The 19,247-nt window shown below is 40.7% G+C and overlaps 1 protein-coding gene across 1 annotated transcript in view; it reads left to right on the top strand.

Moving 5' to 3' along the window:
• The window catches only part of LOC308691033 (transmembrane protein 132C), a gene marked incomplete at both ends in the record, with an annotated part of 249,915 nt that extends 235,893 nt beyond the window's left edge, over positions 1-14,022 (top strand). Inside the window, 4 exons of the mRNA XM_081365884.1 lie at positions 4,563-4,768; positions 7,584-7,857; positions 8,982-9,173; positions 12,826-14,022. Of these exons, the coding sequence (XP_081222010.1) occupies positions 4,563-4,768; positions 7,584-7,857; positions 8,982-9,173; positions 12,826-14,022 (1,869 nt within the window). The remainder of the gene's footprint in view (positions 1-4,562; positions 4,769-7,583; positions 7,858-8,981; positions 9,174-12,825) is intronic.
• Between the last annotated feature and the right edge of the window lie 5,225 nt (positions 14,023-19,247).

The raw sequence follows: 19,247 nt of genomic DNA, 5'->3' as shown, positions 1-19,247 counted from the left end.
CTTGCAGGGAATTCTGGGTAATTGCTCTTTCAAGAATCACACACATATACACAAAAACTTTAGGGCTTCTAGAAGGTGCCTTTTATCAACTGTTGTTGTCTGTGTTTGTGTGGCAGAACATTCCACCCTATAAAAACATCCACAGCATGGGAACTGTTATACATCCTCTCAGGGCTTGAGGACACATGTGTGTGTGTGTGTGTGTGTGTGTGTGTGTGTGTGTGTGTGTGTGTGTGTGTGTGTGTGTGTGTGTGTGTGTGTCCGATCTGAGGATCGTTCGGCGCTCTAGACGCACGGTCGAGACTCAAGTGCCTCAAACGAGGTGGAGTCCCTTTGCCTATTCCCCGATCTAGTTCCTCTTCTGGTGGCCAGCAAAGGGCTACTTTGGCTAATACTGTAGCACTGGTGATCTGAGGATTACAAGTGAGCGTTGCCCGACGAGACCACCTCCTCGGGCCCCTCACTCCTCTAGCGCATCGCAACCATGCTGAGACTGCGTTCGTGGGTGGTTTATGCTCTCTCATGAGAGCATGACCACGTCGGCACATTGTTCGTCTTGCCTTTCTACATGAGGGCTTGAGCGCTCAACGTGCCGTGTGCCATCGAGTTTGACGGCCACGTTCACTGTCTCGCATACCTGACAGCTTTTGGATGGGATTACTGGTCCTTCTCATTAGGGACTAAGCATTTTATTCGGGGCTCATGTGTGTGTTTTTCACAGTGGCAGTTTTTTGTAGTGTGGAATCATATTGGCGCCAATATGGCAAGCCAAACATGCCAAAGTCTGTAGAAAAAGTTTTTCCTCTCTCACTACCCTTGGTGGTGGGACAGCTTTGCGAATTGCAGACCACCTCTTCCCTGCATGTGATGGCCACCCTACAAGTCTGTGGAAGGCCAAAACACTCAATGCAGGAGGGTAGTTCTGAGTAAAGTGTATTATTCTGTATTCTGTGCATAGTGACTGACCATGGTTTAAGTCACAGCACTGGCCCTTGCTCAGACGATGTCCACACTGGTGGTCTAGGAGCCCCCCATGGCTAAACCTTGCTGAAATGTGAGACATCGCCAAAGTTCGCTTTCTCAATGCTCCCATCTCACAAGGTGGCCTTTATTGGTGACACTTTTGGAGACTGTTCTCCACAGTTCAGAAGCAGGCTGAGGTAACCAAGAGCTTGTCCCGATGTGCTACCAGAGTCACTCATGGGCTGCCCCTCAGTCTGTTTGTCACCAAAAAAAAAAAAAACTCTGTCACAGCCAGCTCTACTGTGACTTTGAGCCTTCGCAGGAAGACGGCGCTACCTGTCTCAGCAGCCCTGAGACGGGAGACCCAGAGTCAGCTGCTCTTCCCTGGTGGAGGGCCAGGCGGAGAATCTTTTGTTTGGTCAAATTCTTTTCCACTGGCGTCTCAATCAGCAGTACCCAAATTCTCAGTAAGAGCAGCTTCTCTATCTCTGGGTCTCAAGAGCGCGGATGGCAGTGAGCAACGCTTCCATGCCTTGCCACTCCCATCCCCCTCTATCGCCAGCGGGCAGCAATCTGCGTTTCGGGGACACCACCAGGCCTTCCCACGCACCCTCTGCCCCACCCTGGAACCAGGTAGTGTTGCACAGCACACTCAGACCCCACTTCGGGCCGCCTCAGTGCCTCCCGATTCGAGTCGCTGTGTTCCACCTCGCTGCTCCACCCCGGGTACGTCCGAGGTCCGGTTGTTCCTGCTTGCACAATGTCTGGGAGCCTGGCTAGCGCCCCTAGCCTGTCTCACTGGCTCATCCCTACCATCAGACTCGGCTATGCGATTCAGTTCGCCCGGCGCCCTCCCAAGTTCAGGGGCATCCAATTCACATCTGTGTGGAGCAGCGACGTCCCTGTCTTGCGGGCAGAGATCGATGTCCTACTGGTGAAGGACGCGATCGAGCCGATATGAAGATACAGCCCCTACTTCAATGTAGGCGGTTGGTTACGGCCAATCGGGCCCTGGACAAGCTAACGCAGAAACGCATTTTCGAATGCATCCATCCATCACTTCCACTAGTGCCCCCCTCAACAAGTCGCCTCTATGCACTGAAGTGGAACCTGTTCGTTGGATGGTGTTCTTCCCACCCGGAAGACCCCCGAAGATGTCCGATCAGAGTCATGCTTTCTTTCCTGCAAGATGGGTTGGAGTGAAGGCTGTCTCCCTCCACTATCAAAGTGTATGTTGCCGCTATCACCACACATCACAATGCGGTTTTATGGTAAGTCATTGGGAAAGCATGACCTGATCATCTGGTTCCTGAGGGGAGCGAGGAGACTGAATCCGCCTCGCCCCCCCTCTATACCCTCTTGGGACCTGTCTCTGATGCTCAGCACACTGCAGAGACCTCCTTTGAACCTCTACAGTCAGCTCAGTTAAAGATCCTGTCACTGAAGACAGTGCTCTGACTGCTCTGACCTTCATCAAGAGCAGGGTTTCTCAAACTCGTCCTGGAGGGCCACTGTCCTGCACAGTTTAGCTCCAACCCTGATCAAACACACCTAGCTGTGAGTTTCTAGTAATCCTGAAGACATTGATTAGCTTGCTCAGGTTTGTTTGATCAGGGTTGGAGCTAAACTGTGCAGGACAGTGGCCCTCCAGGACCGAGTTTCAGAAACCCTGATCAAGAGGGTAGGGGACCTGCAAGCATTTCGGTCGACAAGCCGTGCCTAGAATTTGGGCCGGCCAACTCTCACGTTGTCCTGAGACCCCGGCCTGGATACGTGCCCAAGGTTCAGGGACCAGGCAGTGAACCTGCAAGCTCTGCCTTCGGAGGAGGCAGACCCAGCCCTGGCTTTTCTCTGTCCAATCCGCTCCTTGCGGTTATATGTGGACAGAACACAAAGCTTTAGGACCTCAGACCAGCTGTCACAGAGGCCAGCAGAAGGGAAAGGCTGTCTCCAAGCAAAGGTTAGCCCACTGGATAGTGGATGCTATTGTCTTGGCGTACCAGTCCCAAGACATGCCTTGCCCGTTCCGGTTGCGAGCACACTCAACTAGAAGTGTTGCTTTCTCCTGGGCGCTGACTCAAGGTGCCTTGCTGACAGATTTGTAGAGCTGCGGGCTGGGCGACACCCAACATGTTCGCTAGATTCTATAACCACCGTGTAGAGCCGGTATCTTCCTGTATAGTCACCCACAGTGGCCAGTAGCGCGAAGGACCCATTCTTAGTGTCGGCTTGGAACGCCACTCCCGCCCCACTGGGCCGGATACGTGCGTCTATTTGCTCCAGTAGTGTTCCCCAGAAAGGGCTAACCCTGGTGAGTTCCTCTGTCACCCCTGCAGCAGTCAGACGTTGTGGAGCGTCTGATGCCAGGCCTACACTCGTGTGCATTGTGGAACCTGTGCTAGGCTGGGTGTCTGGCTCTACTTGAAGACTATAAAATCTGGCAAAATTGTTGGGTGTCGAACAGGTGATTGAAACGGAACAACACGAGTGCTCGGCTCCGAAGCGAAAAGCTGAATGTATGATGCAAGCATGCTTCCATTCATACCCGCTTTGCAGGGCGGGGTGCGGGATGCAAATCTCGCACGCCAATGTTCATTGGCTCGTTTAGCTTACAGTCAAAGGTGATTACGCTATCAGACGAGATCCGAGACCAGTTTTTCATGTATATAACCACAGTAAATGGCAGTAAACGTTCAGAAATAGTAATCAAATGTAAAATAATACTGCTTAAATAATTAAATTGTATTGCAAAAAGTAGAAAGTAGAAAACTAACTGAAAAAAAAAATTATATATATATATATATATATATATATATATATATATATATATATATATATATATATATATATATATATTTCTCTCTCATTTTCCTTGTTAGTTGATCATTATTAACAGGACAAATGTTAATGAAATAATATCACTCGACAGACCACAAAAGCTTGACCATTTTGAGCCGTACATGACACACATGCACGTTCATTTCAGATTTCATCATGCCCCCGTGGTGACCCTGAGCTGTAATAGTGAGATGTGACTGCTTCACGCTGCTTGAGCTTGTGTGTGTGTGTGTGTGTGTGTGTGTGTGTGTGTGTGTGTGTGTGTGTGTGTGTGTGTGTGTGTGTGTGTGTGTGTGTGTGTGTGTGTGTGTGTGTGTGTGTGTGTGTGTGTGTGTGTGTGTGTGTGTGTGTGTGATTTACCGGTAGGGAAATGATAGTGCTCTGTTCGCCATGACAACGTCACACAGACACAGCCCATCAAAGTGTCATAAACGTCCAGCGGATACAGACCACCATTAATCATGACAGAGAGTAAAGAGGGCAAAATATATAGAAAAGATTATAAATAAATTAAGTCCATATAAAAAAAGAAGGAGAAGAGGGAAAAGACAGTGAGACTAACAGGGAGACACTCAATCTGTTTTCACAGTTTTCACATAATTATGTGAAAAGGGTGCTCTTCATTTTTTTCAGATAAGTGTAATTGTGGATAGTGATGGGAGGAAAATATATCAAATGCCACAGTCATTACAAAATCAACAAAACAATCACAACTGTTCGATCTACCACTACTTCTCTTTTCTGTTTCTCTCATACTGCAGGTATCTGTTGGTTGTGATGAGGTGTTGGTGAATGGGAAAGAGATGAGGGGGCGTGTCTCACTTCAAGTGAACTTTACCTACCTCTATTTGACCAGCCAATTAGAGCTCACAGTTTGGGTGCCACGGTTACCGCTCCAGATTGACGTCTCTGATGCCGAACTCAGCCAAGTCAAAGGATGGAGGGTGCCCATCATCACCAACAAGAGGTGCGTGTGTGTGTGTGTGTGTGTGTGTGTGAAAGGTATATTTATATATACATGTGTGTGTGAGCAGACATCTGAGGAGAAGGGCACACGGTTTTTAGCCACAGAGATCCTGCACCATCCCTTTCATTTTCATCGTATTTGCTGTCTGTTTGTGTGTGGATATATGTCTGTTTTTTTTCACAGCCCAATTCTGCATGTTGGCCTTCAGTCTGTCTGAAGGGGCCCATTTTTCAATTTGGCCAATTTCTGTCTATCTGCCTGTAACAACAAAACCACTGTTACCACCAGCAAAGGTGTCAAGTAAAGAAGTACAAATACTTGCATAATACATACATTACCTTACTCAAGTAGAAATTTTGGGTATCTATACTTTACTGGAGTAATTATTTTTTAGCCGATTTTTTACTTCTACTCCTTACATTTGCACGCAATTGTCTGTACTTTCTACTCCTTACATTTTAAAAATAGTCTTGTTACTCCTATTTCATTTCGGCTTGTTTTCATTCAGGCTTGTCATCGTAAAAAAAAAAAAGAAGACCTATCCAGATAAATCGTGCCATTTGGAGAGAGTGAATTTGATTGTGGTTGGATGAGAAGTATAAACATATACCATTCCGACACCCTATTGGTTTGTACGTGATCCATCGCACCTGCACATGACACAAGTCACGTCACACTCCAGCAAGGACATATGGTGCGTTCAAGTCATCTCGTAAAGATCGTATTTACGAGTGGAGCGCACATGAACGCCCACGAGCGAACAATTCAACTCAATAGAAAGGTAAATAGAATAGACAGATTAATATAGCACACATATAGTATAGACATCTATGATGTACATGAATTTGCTCATTTACAATAGGCTACATCTCTATTAGCCTAAGAACTTGCTGTTTGTAATTACAGACATTTATGAATTATCTTTAAGATGTTTATGATGGGTAATGTTTGTAAATTAGATCAGATGTTTCAACAATCTAAATGATTTCGTAAAGTTTTTCTCTTTTGTAGAACGCTTTTCATGGAGATGAGTGCTAATATGTAATAAATATGCAGATAATATATAATAATAAATATAATCAGTTACCTATCAATATTTATTTATTCAAAAAAATATACAAAATCTGTCAAAGTACTTAGTTGACCACAACCTCAAAAGCCTGTACCCAAGCCGAGGTTCAGCTGCGTGCGACAAACGTTGCCAGTGTGAAAGCAAAACGGGCGTGTGCTGCTCCCGCTCACCGTATGCACTGCTTCTGCGCTGCCTCCACTCTGCTAACGCGTGCAGTGTGAAACCGGCGTAATGGTGCAAAAAGCATAATATTTTCCGCTCCATGAAACATGTTAATGCTCAGTAGTACACATACAGTATATGGTTCTTTAATGTATTTGCATTGTACTAAAATGCGTTAATTTTCAATGGGCATATATGCGGCTGAAACAGGTAGCCTAGTGCATCCCAAATTTTTCAGCATTGACATTTTAATATAACATTATAGTCATTATGGCCTTTAGAAAAATGTTTTTTTTTCCAGGAGGTGGGCTAGTCCACTATAGGCCCCTGTGGCGCGGCCTAAGCTTTTGTCCTTAATTTTTTTCCTTACATTACTTTTACACTTTTACTTGAGTAACTTGAGTTTACTTTAGTTGATACTTCAAATTCTACAGAAGTTTTTTTTAAACCCTAGTATCTATACTTCTACCTGAGTAATGAAATACTTTTGACACCTCTGACCACCAGGAACCACACGCGCACACACACACACGCACACGCACACACACACACACACACACACACACACACACACACACACACACACACACACACACACACACACACACACACACACACACACACACACACACACACACACACACACACACACACACACAAACTTACACCCCACGCAATGTTTCCCCCTAGGTGAACTGGAAGTTTGAAGTAATCACAGTTTCAGAGAGAGAAATAAAATGGGGGAAAAGAAAAGACGAGGCAAAGAAAACAAAACAAAACCCAACAGAAAAAAAATAATAAAAGAAAAGAAAAGAAAAGAAAAGAAAAGAAAAGAAAAGAAAAGAAAAGAAAAGAAAAGAAAAGAAAAGAAAAGAAAAAAGAAAAGAAAAAAATTGGATAATTGCTGGAGATTATTTTTATCAGTTCTAATCATTCAGGTAACCAGCTGCATATTTTACACACAGTGATTTTTTTTTTTTGAATGGCATGTTTTAATATGCAAAAATAAAAATGAGATGGAGAACAAGTAAATAATGATTTAAATTACCTCACACAGAGCTGGAATATAGTGTACATGCAGTTTGGGTACTATTTTGGTAATTTTGTGTTGATTTTTTTCACATTTTCGGAGCTTGCCAACCCCTGTCTCAGTTCACTTTCACTTTAAGGAAAAGTCCTGCTTTGCCAATCTGCTTTACATCTTTTTCTGAGTTTCATGTAAGAAAGTAAATACAGGTTTGGAACAACATGAAAGTGAAGCATGATGCGTGAACTATCCTTTCAAAGGAAACCGTGAAGCACAAGGAGAATTTATTTAAGTTGTTTTTTTTATTATTCTAAGAATGTCATTATTTCAACTTAAATTACCCAACTCAAAGTCAACCCATTTGTGTTGTGTTTATTGAATGTTATGATTATACATAATGGCATTTCAATAATAATGTTTCTACCCTTGTACTTCAGGGCTTCATTACATAGCAAGACTCATGTCACCACTTCATAGTCAATACAATTGTAATTCTGTTTTCTAAACATGTAGATTTTAAATTTCTTATCTTATCTGCTTTCTGTGTTGCCCAGGCCGACCCGAGACAGTGAGGATGATGAGGAGGATGAGAGGAAGGGCAGAGGCTGTGCCCTGCAGTATCAGTATGCTCTGGTACGTGTTCTCACACACTTCGTGGCCGAGCCAGCTGACCCTGGTGGGGAGCTTGTGCACATGCTGGGTTCTGATTGGTCTGCTGACATCACAGAGATGGTCCTGGACTTCCTAAAAGTGGAAGATACACGCACTGCTCGACTAATTGATGGAAGGGTGCTGGTGGGAAGAGACCTAGGCATGACCACTATACAGGTAACTAACCATCTATCCTTCCATCCATCCGTCTATCCATTATTGATGCTATTTATGTTTAACATACAAGGCATCTACATCTCTATTTATATATTTGGCATATTAGTACAGTATATGTGGTCCTGGGGAATCAAACCCATGCCTAATTTATTCATAGTCAGTTAGTTTGACTGTATCTGCTTGCTGAGCAGCTCAGTTTTTAAATAAAGTCGGCATACTTTATTTAGAGGATTCACCGTTGACAAATAAAGAAAGAACCTGAGAGATAGTAACACCTCCCTTGTCAAACACACCGGATATATTCACCCCTCATTGCAAAGATGTTATTGCATGTGAGGGATAACAAGCTTGTTTGCCTACAGGTGTTAAAATCTCAGCTGTGTTGAATGCTCAATCTTGAGTCAAGTGTTCTGTTGGCTAAGAGGCCCCTGTGTGTTTATGTGCATTTTCTGTCCATGTCTGTTTTCATGTCTGTCAGTCTCCATTTGCAATTTATCATGTTTCACGTGTTGGTCCAAATGTGTGATGGTTATATAAGACCTCGCATGTGGTTTTGAGTTGGTTATGATTTCAGTTTTTAGTGGAATTCTCTCTGTTCTTTTTTTCATGTTGTCTCTCTCCCTATCGTTTACGCTCTCGCCACCCCTTTGATTTCCTGCCATTTTTGTTATTTTTTCTTTTCCTCCCCTCAGCTTGGGAATCTTCATGGTGTCAGTTATGTCCATGCTAACAGAATATGATGCTCGAAGATGACACGTTGACTCTAAGAGCTCTTTGTAGACCTGTCATACTGCCTGTCTGTCATAGTAAACCAATTGCAAAGAGTCAGTTTGTATTTCCTCGTCTTTGCTTTACTTTTGTAAGGATGGGACATACTGTATTATATAATGGAAACTAGACAGGAAAGGGTTTTCAAATAACTAAATTAAATTGCATGCAAAGAGATAGATAGATAGATAGATAGATAGATAGATAGATAGATAGATAGATAGATAGATAGATAGATAGATACATACATACATACATACATACATACATACATACATACATACATACATACATAGAGATAGGTAAGCACAGAGTGACACATGCATTAGATCATTGGTGTCTTATTTATTTCCCAGGTAATATCCCCTTTGTCTGACTCCATTCTGGCCGAGAAGACCATCACAGTGCAGGATGATAAAGTGACCATCACTGATCTGGGAGTTCAGCTGGTGGGCTCTTTGAGTCTCTCACTGCAGCCCAGTTCCACCAACAACAGAGCCTTCTACATCACAACCACTGCTCAGGACCTGTTGCACACACCCAAACAAGTGAGAGCCACAAGAAGTGACCACCAGAATAATTCATTTTACTACCATAAACTTTGAATCGTATGGGAAAAATCATATGTTAGCTATAAAATTCTATAAAAGTGGAAGTTATGGCTGTTGTAGACATTGGGGCTATTGTAAATTGGCTGGAGTATTCTGGAACTAGAAGTTGCAGTGTAGAGTTGTAGAGGCTATAATGAATTGAATTGACTTGTACATTTTAATAATGAAAGTTGAAAATACTGTGAATTGGCAGCAGCGATCTAAAAACTAGAAATGGAGGCAATGTGAATGGGCTGTTACTTTCTAGAATTAGAAGTTGAGTCTATTGTAAATTGGATGTAATGTTTTAGAACTAGAAAATGTGGCTGTTGAGAATTCACTCTAAATGTTGTAGAAGGAAAAGTTGAAAATTGGATAAAACATTATCCACCTTATTTTCCATTGTGGAAGTAAGCTATATCCTGTGGATGTGCTAGCCCTTCGATTCATTAGCTGCTATAGGTAAATAACTAGAAGAGTAAGCGGTAAAATTATTTCAAATCAGTTTTTTTATGATTATGATAATATTCAAATAATATGATAAAAAGACCTGTTTGCAACATCAAGCAGAATAACAGACTGTTTTTGTACAGCTAAAATAGCCAAGCAGCTGACACTGGAAGCCTCGCACATTTAAGTTACAAATGGCAGAGGCCGCTCTTACATTAAAATTAAGGTGGATAGAACCAAAAACTAAAGCTATTCTGAATGTCTCTAAACATTCTAGAACTTTGAGGTTACTGTGAATTAGCTTGAATTTTCTAGAACTTGACCTCAGTGAGAATAACTGGAACACTGCAGAACTACCCCAATTGAAAAAAACCTATACGAAAATGTATTTAAAATACATTTATTTCATACTAAGTATACTACAAAGCCGTTAACTTATTTACTGACATGTTGCTTGAGACTTAAAAATGAATATAAATATTATAATTTAACTTCATTTGGAGTTCTTCTTTATTGCGCAATGCACATTTCTCAATATTAAGCCTAAAATGTCTCTTAGTAGGGATAGAATGATCTCTGTATAATATCCGTCTTTAAATTCAAGATATTTAAAGTGTACCTAAAGTATACTTGCAATAGGTCCACTTTAGCACAATCAAATATGCTTAAGTATATCTTTAGTTGGACCACAGCACTATTATATCTAAAGTACATTAAGCACACAATTAGTTATACCAATTTAGTATACTAAAAGTACAATTTAAGGATATATATATATTAAGTACGTAAATATAAATGTATGTGTAGTATACTTAGCATAAAATAAATGTATTTCAAATACATTTTAGTATATTTATTTTACACCAGGGACAATATGAGGCTTGGAGAACAAACTAGAATTGCAGCTGAGAAGGACAATTGCCTAGTTTTTAGGCTGGTGTGTTAATTTAAAAGAGCAGTGCAGTTTGAAAGAATTTGTTGGAAAACATTTTTTAAGCTTAATCAGCTGCAAGGAAACCTGCTGATTAACAAAAGTGTCCACAAGCAAAATAGCTCTACATCAGAAATAGGCACTAATATTGTGACACTTCAGAATAAATTTTCATTCATGCTACCTGGTTGAGCTTTTTTTAAGGGTATGTGGCTAAGGAGAGAGATATTAGAGGCAAAATGTAGAGACTAAAATGTTCAATAAAAAGACAGGTAAAGTAACAACTTGGAAAAAAAGCAGACTGCTTCTTGCATACTTTCCTGATCATGCAACATTTTAAACGAGTCATTGTAAAGCACACCTATCAACCGTCCACAGTTTGCCCTGCCAACAGTGCAGATACCATTGCAGAAATAATCCAGTATGCAAACACATTCTGCAGAATAGCCTCTGTTTGCTCTATTAACCCATGGCCCCTCAATTGAGGCACTGGTGTTCATTTTGGCAGGCCTTGTTGTAACTGAGAAGTGAAATGCTCTAATATTCCACTTCCTCCTGTGCTGTTTGGAATCATCTGATTAAAGTATTTAAAATAGCGGCTCTGCTAAAAAACGAAATGCTTTTCCTGGCTTCTGCCAGCGTTTTCCCACGCACAAGGCCCAAGGTTAACTATGAGTGAATGAGAGTGGGTGGGAAAACACTGCAAGAGTCTCATTTGGAGTTGTTAGCAATTACGGATATTAAGAAAAATGCTTTTTGTCTCATTTGAAGAAGCTGCCAAAATCAAGGTGGACACATATCTGGAGGCTGTTCTTGTACACTATTTCTGACACTAGCTTTGTTGATCTGCAGTTTGCGTTTCACTCTCTCAAGCGTTTGTGATTAACTCCACATACTCTACAGCCTATATAATTATAGTACTAATCCTATAATTACTTCTCTCTTTCCTTGCATAGTACTTGATATTTCTTAAATTATATATGTCTACATGTTTAGATAAGCTAAAATTTATTTGCAAAGTTCGCAAGTTCTGCTACAGATATTTTTGTGCTCTTTTGGAAAACTTTACTTGATTTGAAAACTTCACTCAAACATGCAAATGGTGTCATTGTTTACACACTTTCATGTCATTGTGAACTGTATGACTTTATTTCTTCTGTGGAAATTTTTAATAATAAACATGATTTTTTTCCCCATACATTGAAAGCATACAAGGTTTGAATGTTCTACTAGCACAAATAAAGTCATACAGGTTTAGAACAACATGGGTGAGTAAACCATGACAACAATTTCATGACAGAACTATCCCTTTAAAGCAACTCTTTTCAGTCTCATAATACTGTTGAGTGTTTCCCTGTAGTTGATGGTGAGGAAAGATGTGAAACATAATTTGTTTCAGCGGGGAGTTAGTCTAGTAGATGATGTTTGATGCTGTAACCAAAAAATGGCACGCAGCTCCATTCTGTACTCGTAATGTAGTCTTTTTACTGCAAGACTTCCTGTTGGGCATGCACTTTCACCTCACAGTCAAGTGAATAGGATGTTTATTGTTTTCAGCACTTCAACTTAATTGCCTCTTCTTTTTTATATGATGTATGAATGACTGAGCCTTTTAAAGGTAAATATTAACTTGTAGTGCTCCTGCATTTATCATGGCCATTTATTAATAAGAGAAATCTTGACAACATGGCTATTGGATGTCAGTTCCTATAGCAGGCAGTTTGTGCTTTGATTCACATTCAGAGCAGAAACCCTCATTTTCACAATTAAATGGTATATACAGTATATAAAACTTCACTTTCCAAGGATAATGATGCAGTTCCTATATAAATAAGAATGTTACTAACTTTTACAGTAAGTCATTTGGTTTTGTTGTTAAAGGGATAGTTCACCCAGAATAAAAATTCAGTCATCATGCAATTACCATGATTGGCTTGAAGTGGCTTTTAAAAGGATGCAAAACTCTGTAAAAGTATCATAAAAGTAGTCCATATAACTCATGCACTATAGACTTTGGTCTTTGAACAGGATCAACCAATTCAATGAAAACATGAATCATTCAATAAAGAGCGAGCAGTACAATTCTCTAATAATTTGTTATCTTGTGTTTGACAAAAATGAGTTTGAAACAACATTGGAGTTAGTAAATGATGTCGGAATTGACATTTTGGGCAAACTTATCCTTTAAACCATGTTTCTATTTCTCACCACCTCTCTGTTTTATTATAGGAGGCCATCATTAGTGCATGGATTCAGTACAGTGATGGCTCTGTGACCCCTCTTGAGATCTATGACCCCAAAGACTTTACTCTAACCATCACCTCACTGGATGAGAGTGTGGTCTCCACCTCTCAGGAGCAATCCCAGCGCTGGCCTGTGGTAGTGGCAGAGGGCGAGGGCCAAGGGGCGCTGCTGCGCGTAGAGATGATGATCTCAGAAATCTGCCAGAAATCCAAGAGGAAGAGCATTTTGGCAATGGGCATAGGAAGCGTACAAGTGAAGTTCGGACAGAATGACCTGGAGCAGAGGAGTGGAACCCAAGAGGAGAACGGTCTGGACAACAGCACAAATGAACAGAGACATAAGGTACTAGAACAAGATAAAACCAGCGGAGGAGATGGCTGGAAATACACAAACACTGCGGTAGAACGGGAAGAGTCAGTCCTGAAGAAAGTCAGCACAACCCCAAAGACTACGCTAACTAGTCGTTCCGGGGGCAACAAGCAGGGTGGAGGACAAAACAACAGCCCTGTGGACTATACCAGTTATCCAGTGCAGGTAGACCTACCTGGCGGGGCAGAGAGCGACTTGACCCAGGCTCCAAGAGGTCTGTCAGACCTAGAAATTGGCATGTACGCCCTGCTTGGAGTCTTTTGCCTTGCTATCCTTGTCTTTCTAATCAACTGTGTCAGTTTCGCTTTCCGCTACCGCCACAAACAGCTTCCTGTTCTGGAGCAGGGCAACATGAACCACGCCCATGATTGGGTGTGGCTCGGGAACGAAGCAGACCTGATGGATCATCACGGCGACCACGGGCCACTGGCACACAACGACGAGTGCACGACTGCAATAGATCGCAACGAGGGGTGCGAGGAGAGCAAGTACCTCCTCAACGGAAGCGCCATTCAGAAAAGCGGATCTTCGCATGGTCGCAGCATCCCCCATGTGCACTCCGATCCACGGTCCTGTTCGGGAAATGACCCCAGCGGAAACATCGAACCCCTCAACAACTCTCCTAGCGCTGCCAAGCGCAAAAGGGTCAAGTTTACTTCCTTTGCCACCGTACTACCAGACGAAGGTGGGCCATACACCAACTCCATCCTTATTGGGAATGAAGACGACATCAAGTGGGTCTGTCAAGACATAGACCTGGGACAGTCGGCCGAGCTTAGAAGCTACATGGAGAGACTGCAAGACAATCTGTAGAAGCTGGAAAGAGAATGAAAGAAAGGGAAAGCGAGAGGGCGGACACACAAAAACTCACCAGAAATGCCTTTGCACTGTGGGGGGAAAGGAGGGAGAGAGGAGAAGAGGGAGGAATTATTAAAGAATCGAAAGTGGATGCAAGTAGGGAGTAGGAAGGAATAAAATCCATTGGGAGTCTCGAGTTAAGTGGGAAATTCACAGAAAGGGAAAACGGGTGAAGAGAGACTGGCACGTTCACACTGGCTCCTACGATCAGTCCAGGTGGCGCAGAGAGAGCAGCTGCCAATTGGTTTGCGCAGGGACAGAAAGCCAGTTACCGACACCCTAAATAAACAAGCCCAAACAGAAAAAGAAAGGAAACAAACTTACAGCTGTACAGAAAATCAAAGTCAATGAACGTGGGTTGTTGTCGCTAATGTAATTTAGTTTTTTTTTTTTTTTTTTTTTTTTTTTATCATAGGATTGTGGACAGATACAACAGATCTTATTTTTTGAGATAATCCCAGGCTTTTTCCAGATTAGTATGTAACTAGACCAAAACAGGCCCTCAAAGCACCCAGCCTGCCCCAGATCCAGGTGTGTGTTTGTTTTTTAACACTTATTTTGTATTGTCTGTCCCTCCTGTGTGAATCCCGAGACGTGGTTGTGGACATGTGGGATTCCACCTGGCTGGAATCTGTACCAGCTATATCTGCACACACACTGTTTAAGGAGTCAGTGAAAAACACCAAAACACCACAGTCCTCCCTCTCCATCTTTCCTCTGGGAGAAAAACACAAGACATCGATGATGAAAAGCAACATGAGAATAAAGACTCCTCATGCACTGTCCATTTTATCAAGTGAATGTGGGAAAAAAAGGACTGAGGACTTCTTTTGAACCCCATCGGGAGGTTGTTCATTTGCACAATAAGAATAACACAGAAAGTGCATAGTGGCCCTCAGCTAATCTGAGGCTGGCCCATCTGACTGTCCATACAGCAACTGATCCAGAAGTACAACCTAACAGTTTGAAGATGCGATGATGAACATGGGACGGACTGTGTAGAAATGCAAGCCCAAAAAATTGAGTTGTGTGTTATAAAACCATATGATTGCTGTGATAGAAAAATATACAGAGTAGATATGGTCTATTACTCTCCAGTATGGTAAATGTATGAATGTTTCTCTTTTTATTGAGGCGAAATGTACATCATTTGCCCCCTTTTTACATGGCCGGAGCACCTCCCCATGGTTTTTACATGTTCTATAGGTTTTAAAGCAACTTTCTATTTCTGCCTCACTAACCCCAGCATTTACCCGGCTCCCTGAATCCTTGTTGTTTATATTACTGAAGAGTTGTAGGGAAGGACAGATGTGGCAACCTTCTCTTTGAAAGCTCAGGTGAAAAAACGCTCACAGATGAACAGTGGTAGAACTGAAATGTAGATTGTAAGAATGCAATATTTATTTGTAAGTGTAATATGAGATAGGATGTAAATAAAATGATTAAAATTTCTTGTGGACACTGCAAGAAGGCTGTTGCCTACATTTTCACAAAATCGACACAGAAGAGTCATGGGGCCATTTGAGTGTTTCATATGTCCATGTGAATAAAAATTATAGGCTTTAATATGTTTAGACATGTCATGGGTTCTGTCACAATGTCTGATTCCCCATTTGCACAGGGTTCAGTCTTTTCATTTGATATATTATATTTCTGTTTGTTTCAAAGGTGTTTAGTTTATTTAAAGCTACTGTAAAAGTAGGGGAGAGCAGAGCACATTTAATTCATTGTAATTGTTAACTGTAATTTGGTTGTGCGTGTTTTAATTTTAAAAGATTTTAATAGATTAGTTCAGTTGTTTTCATCAGCTATTTTGTCATCAAGTTATTCTAGACACCACATCCAAAAAACAAACAAAAAAAAAACAACAAAAAAAAAACATTAAATTGTGTGTCATTTTAAGGAAATGATAAATTATTTATATGATATATGATTTGATTGTAAATAAAACTGACCCTTAAACTCCAAACTACACAAAACATTTAAACTGGACTTTTAACTTAAATATCTGTGTTTGTTAATAAAACTGTCCATTATTATTATTATTATTATTATTATTATTATATATTTTTTATTGCTCCTGCACTGACCTTCCATGGCTAGGGTGGATACATTGAGCAATTATCGAGTGTTACATTTATACCTACTTTCCCCTATCAGAATTTTTCTTTGTGATGTGTGATGCCATCTATTTGACATGCTTAAAGATACACTGAAATGCTTAAACATTTTGACAGTAGTTTAAGGCAGTAGTTTCAACCCCCGCCCCCCCCCCCCCTCCCCATACATTCATACCTCATTTTATTGAGGTGAAGTGACAGGATATCTTGTTTTCCAGGTTTCCTCATGGGATTGGTTTGACTTTTACTGTATGAAGTTTCATTTCATTCTGGCCTTGACTCTCAATATAGCGGAGCGACTGTTTTCCTATTATGTTGCTTAGTTTAAGCACTATCCAGTTTATTGTCAGTTGTGACTATAAATTATGGAGAAACCATATAATAGAATGTGAGAGAGAGATGTTGAGCTCAAGTGTTTGCCAAGGCCACCGCTGACACCTCTTCAACCAGAATAATATACTGGATTGTAACAATAACGCTCTTCGTTCACCATCCACACGAGGCCTTAGATGCAGTGTCACAATGTCTAATGACTCAAGATGGAAAATATTCATCTTTATTCCATATTCATCCGCTTAGTGATATTCTGATGTGTTTTCAGATAATCTATTCCTAAATACTCATTCAGTATTCAACATTTTTTCATAAACCATGTCATATTCTGATATACGAGTACCTGTTTTCATATACATATACATACATATTTGTCTGATAAAGCAACTTCGTGTTCATGTATATAAATCTATATTTTCATATAAATACGTTTTAGCACCTGAAGACACCATGATTTTGTACAAACAACAGAAAGAATGACGTAACACCTGCAATGCCCTACGCTCTCATTTTGCGGAAGTACCAACATCCGTTAACTTCCCTTGGTTTGGTATTTGTTCAGTAATACCCTCATTGTGTAAATGCTTTGTCATTAAAATTGTTGCCTACTGACATGGAATTTTGTTTCTTTCATTTTCCTTTAGTTTCAGCTTGTCTCCATTAACTTCCCAGATGTAAGCCAGCTTCTTGAGAACTAGCTATTCATGTCAAATTGTCTAGGGAAAACCTGCACCAGATTTTAGAATGTGTCCACCTCCAAAATACCAATTGAACTCTTGATTAGCATTAAAAATACATTAATATATCTATCCTTTTCTCACTTAATTTCTCCGAGCTACAGCTGTGCATGAGGGGTGAAATTTCATTCATCGCATATGTATAGCCTGTGATTCTGATGTATTTTATTTTTCAGTGCAAGGAGAGCAGCTTTGATGTACACCAATGACTACATTTTTGGACGACACACACCAGACATTCTATTAGCCCCAGTAAAAGCATCAGCACAAGGTAAAGTTTGTGTGCAGTAAATGTTGGTGAGATGTACACCACTGTACACATTTCATTTGGAGTGTTTCAACAAAAGATGGCACAAAAATACTCTGTAATGAACCCCACTATCTTCCACTTGGACTTCAAAGTAATTTTTTGAAATTTGGACCCATTTTTCCCCTCTCAGAAAAGATGGAACAGTCATTATGCTGCTGTTTCAGAGGCGGAGAGAAAAGGTAAGGGGCTGCATTATCATTGTTTTACCAAATAGGTGTCGTTAATTTATAGGCAAGGGGGCTTTCACTGAATATTACATTATTTTGGGTACTAAAAATTGTTGTTCACTGACATTCCCAGTTATAATATAAAAATATAATTATATAATATAAATTAGAAAATATTAAATGACATTATAATAATAAATGAATATTTATAATAATTGATAGGCTTTTAAGAATAATATTGAAATTAGTTATACATTGTAAAGTTAGTTAATATTGGGATTCAAAATATCACATTTATTAATATTGGAATCAATAGAAAAGAAAGCCTCCCTCTCTTGTTTATCTGAGAGTCTGGCTTGGAATCACTGGCTCTGTAGTGAGTTTGAAACCCCCCATTTTAATCAATTGGGCCATACTGTTCTTTTAAAGAGCTTTCTAAGTGATTCAGAATGGAAAATTAGCTTACCCTTACACATCTCTTTTTTAAATCGTCTCATTTTCTAGTGACATAAAACAGATGGCTTAGTTTTTCTTGCTCTCTCAGCCACTCGTCTTTTTCCCTCCCTTCCCTAAACAAATTCTATTCCAATTTAGTAGCTTCCATTAACATGTGTTTCTGCACAGGGCAGTGATTTACTGCTGGTATCAAATACATATTGCCAACCAAGTGAGACATGCAACCTTTCATTTTCACGCCGTTGCGTTACAAATTCGACATGCTACATTAACAAGAAAAATGGCTGTGTTTGGCAAAGCCAATGGGAAGTGGCCTGTGTCTTTAGATGACATTTCTTTCATTCCGCATTCATTACTGTGTGCTGTCACTGCTGTGCTTTAAGTTGTAAGAGTGTGAGTGTTTTGCTTTATCGCTGTGAGTCATTACAAATGTGTGTATCTGAGAAACGCATAATTGTGGCACTGCTGAAGTGAAACAGACCAAGTGGTCCCAAGCTGAACAAGGACCTTACCTGTGAATGACCACACTTGAGCTTTTGCCTATAAATGATGCTTTACAGAATATTAAAGTAATACATCTCCATGAGGGGAAAGAAATTGCCCAGAGCTTTACTCTCTGAAATGAATGCACTTTATTTAAGGTTTTCAAGTGATTGTGGTCAGGACCCAGGTTTTATATTGGACATCAAGTGCTGACCCAACACAAGATAGATAGACAGACAGACAGACAGACAGACAGACAGACAGACAGATAGACAGATAGATAGATAGATAGATAGATAGATAGATAGATAGATACACGGCAAAATGTATTTTGCAGCCAGGGTAGTCTAGCAACTCTCCGTTGACTTCGGAGCTGTAAAAACCTAAATTAAACATAATGACAACAGAGTTGCGACGGTTCCCTGCAACTTGAAAACAAAGAAGAGTTACTGCTTCTGGTAAACAGTCTTTCAAATCGGCTTTGGCCGCGACTCTGGAGGACTTGGAGTTATGTTTTTCTTTGAGAAAAGAGCAAAGAACGGCACTTAAGTCATTCTTAAAAAATGAAGATGTG

This window comes from Scardinius erythrophthalmus (genome assembly GCF_964197995.2).
Source record: "Scardinius erythrophthalmus genome assembly, chromosome: 5".
In the NCBI taxonomy this organism is placed as follows: domain Eukaryota; kingdom Metazoa; phylum Chordata; class Actinopteri; order Cypriniformes; family Leuciscidae; genus Scardinius; species Scardinius erythrophthalmus.
Note: the sequence above shows the minus strand (reverse complement) of the source record. Positions and strands in the feature narration are given on the sequence as shown.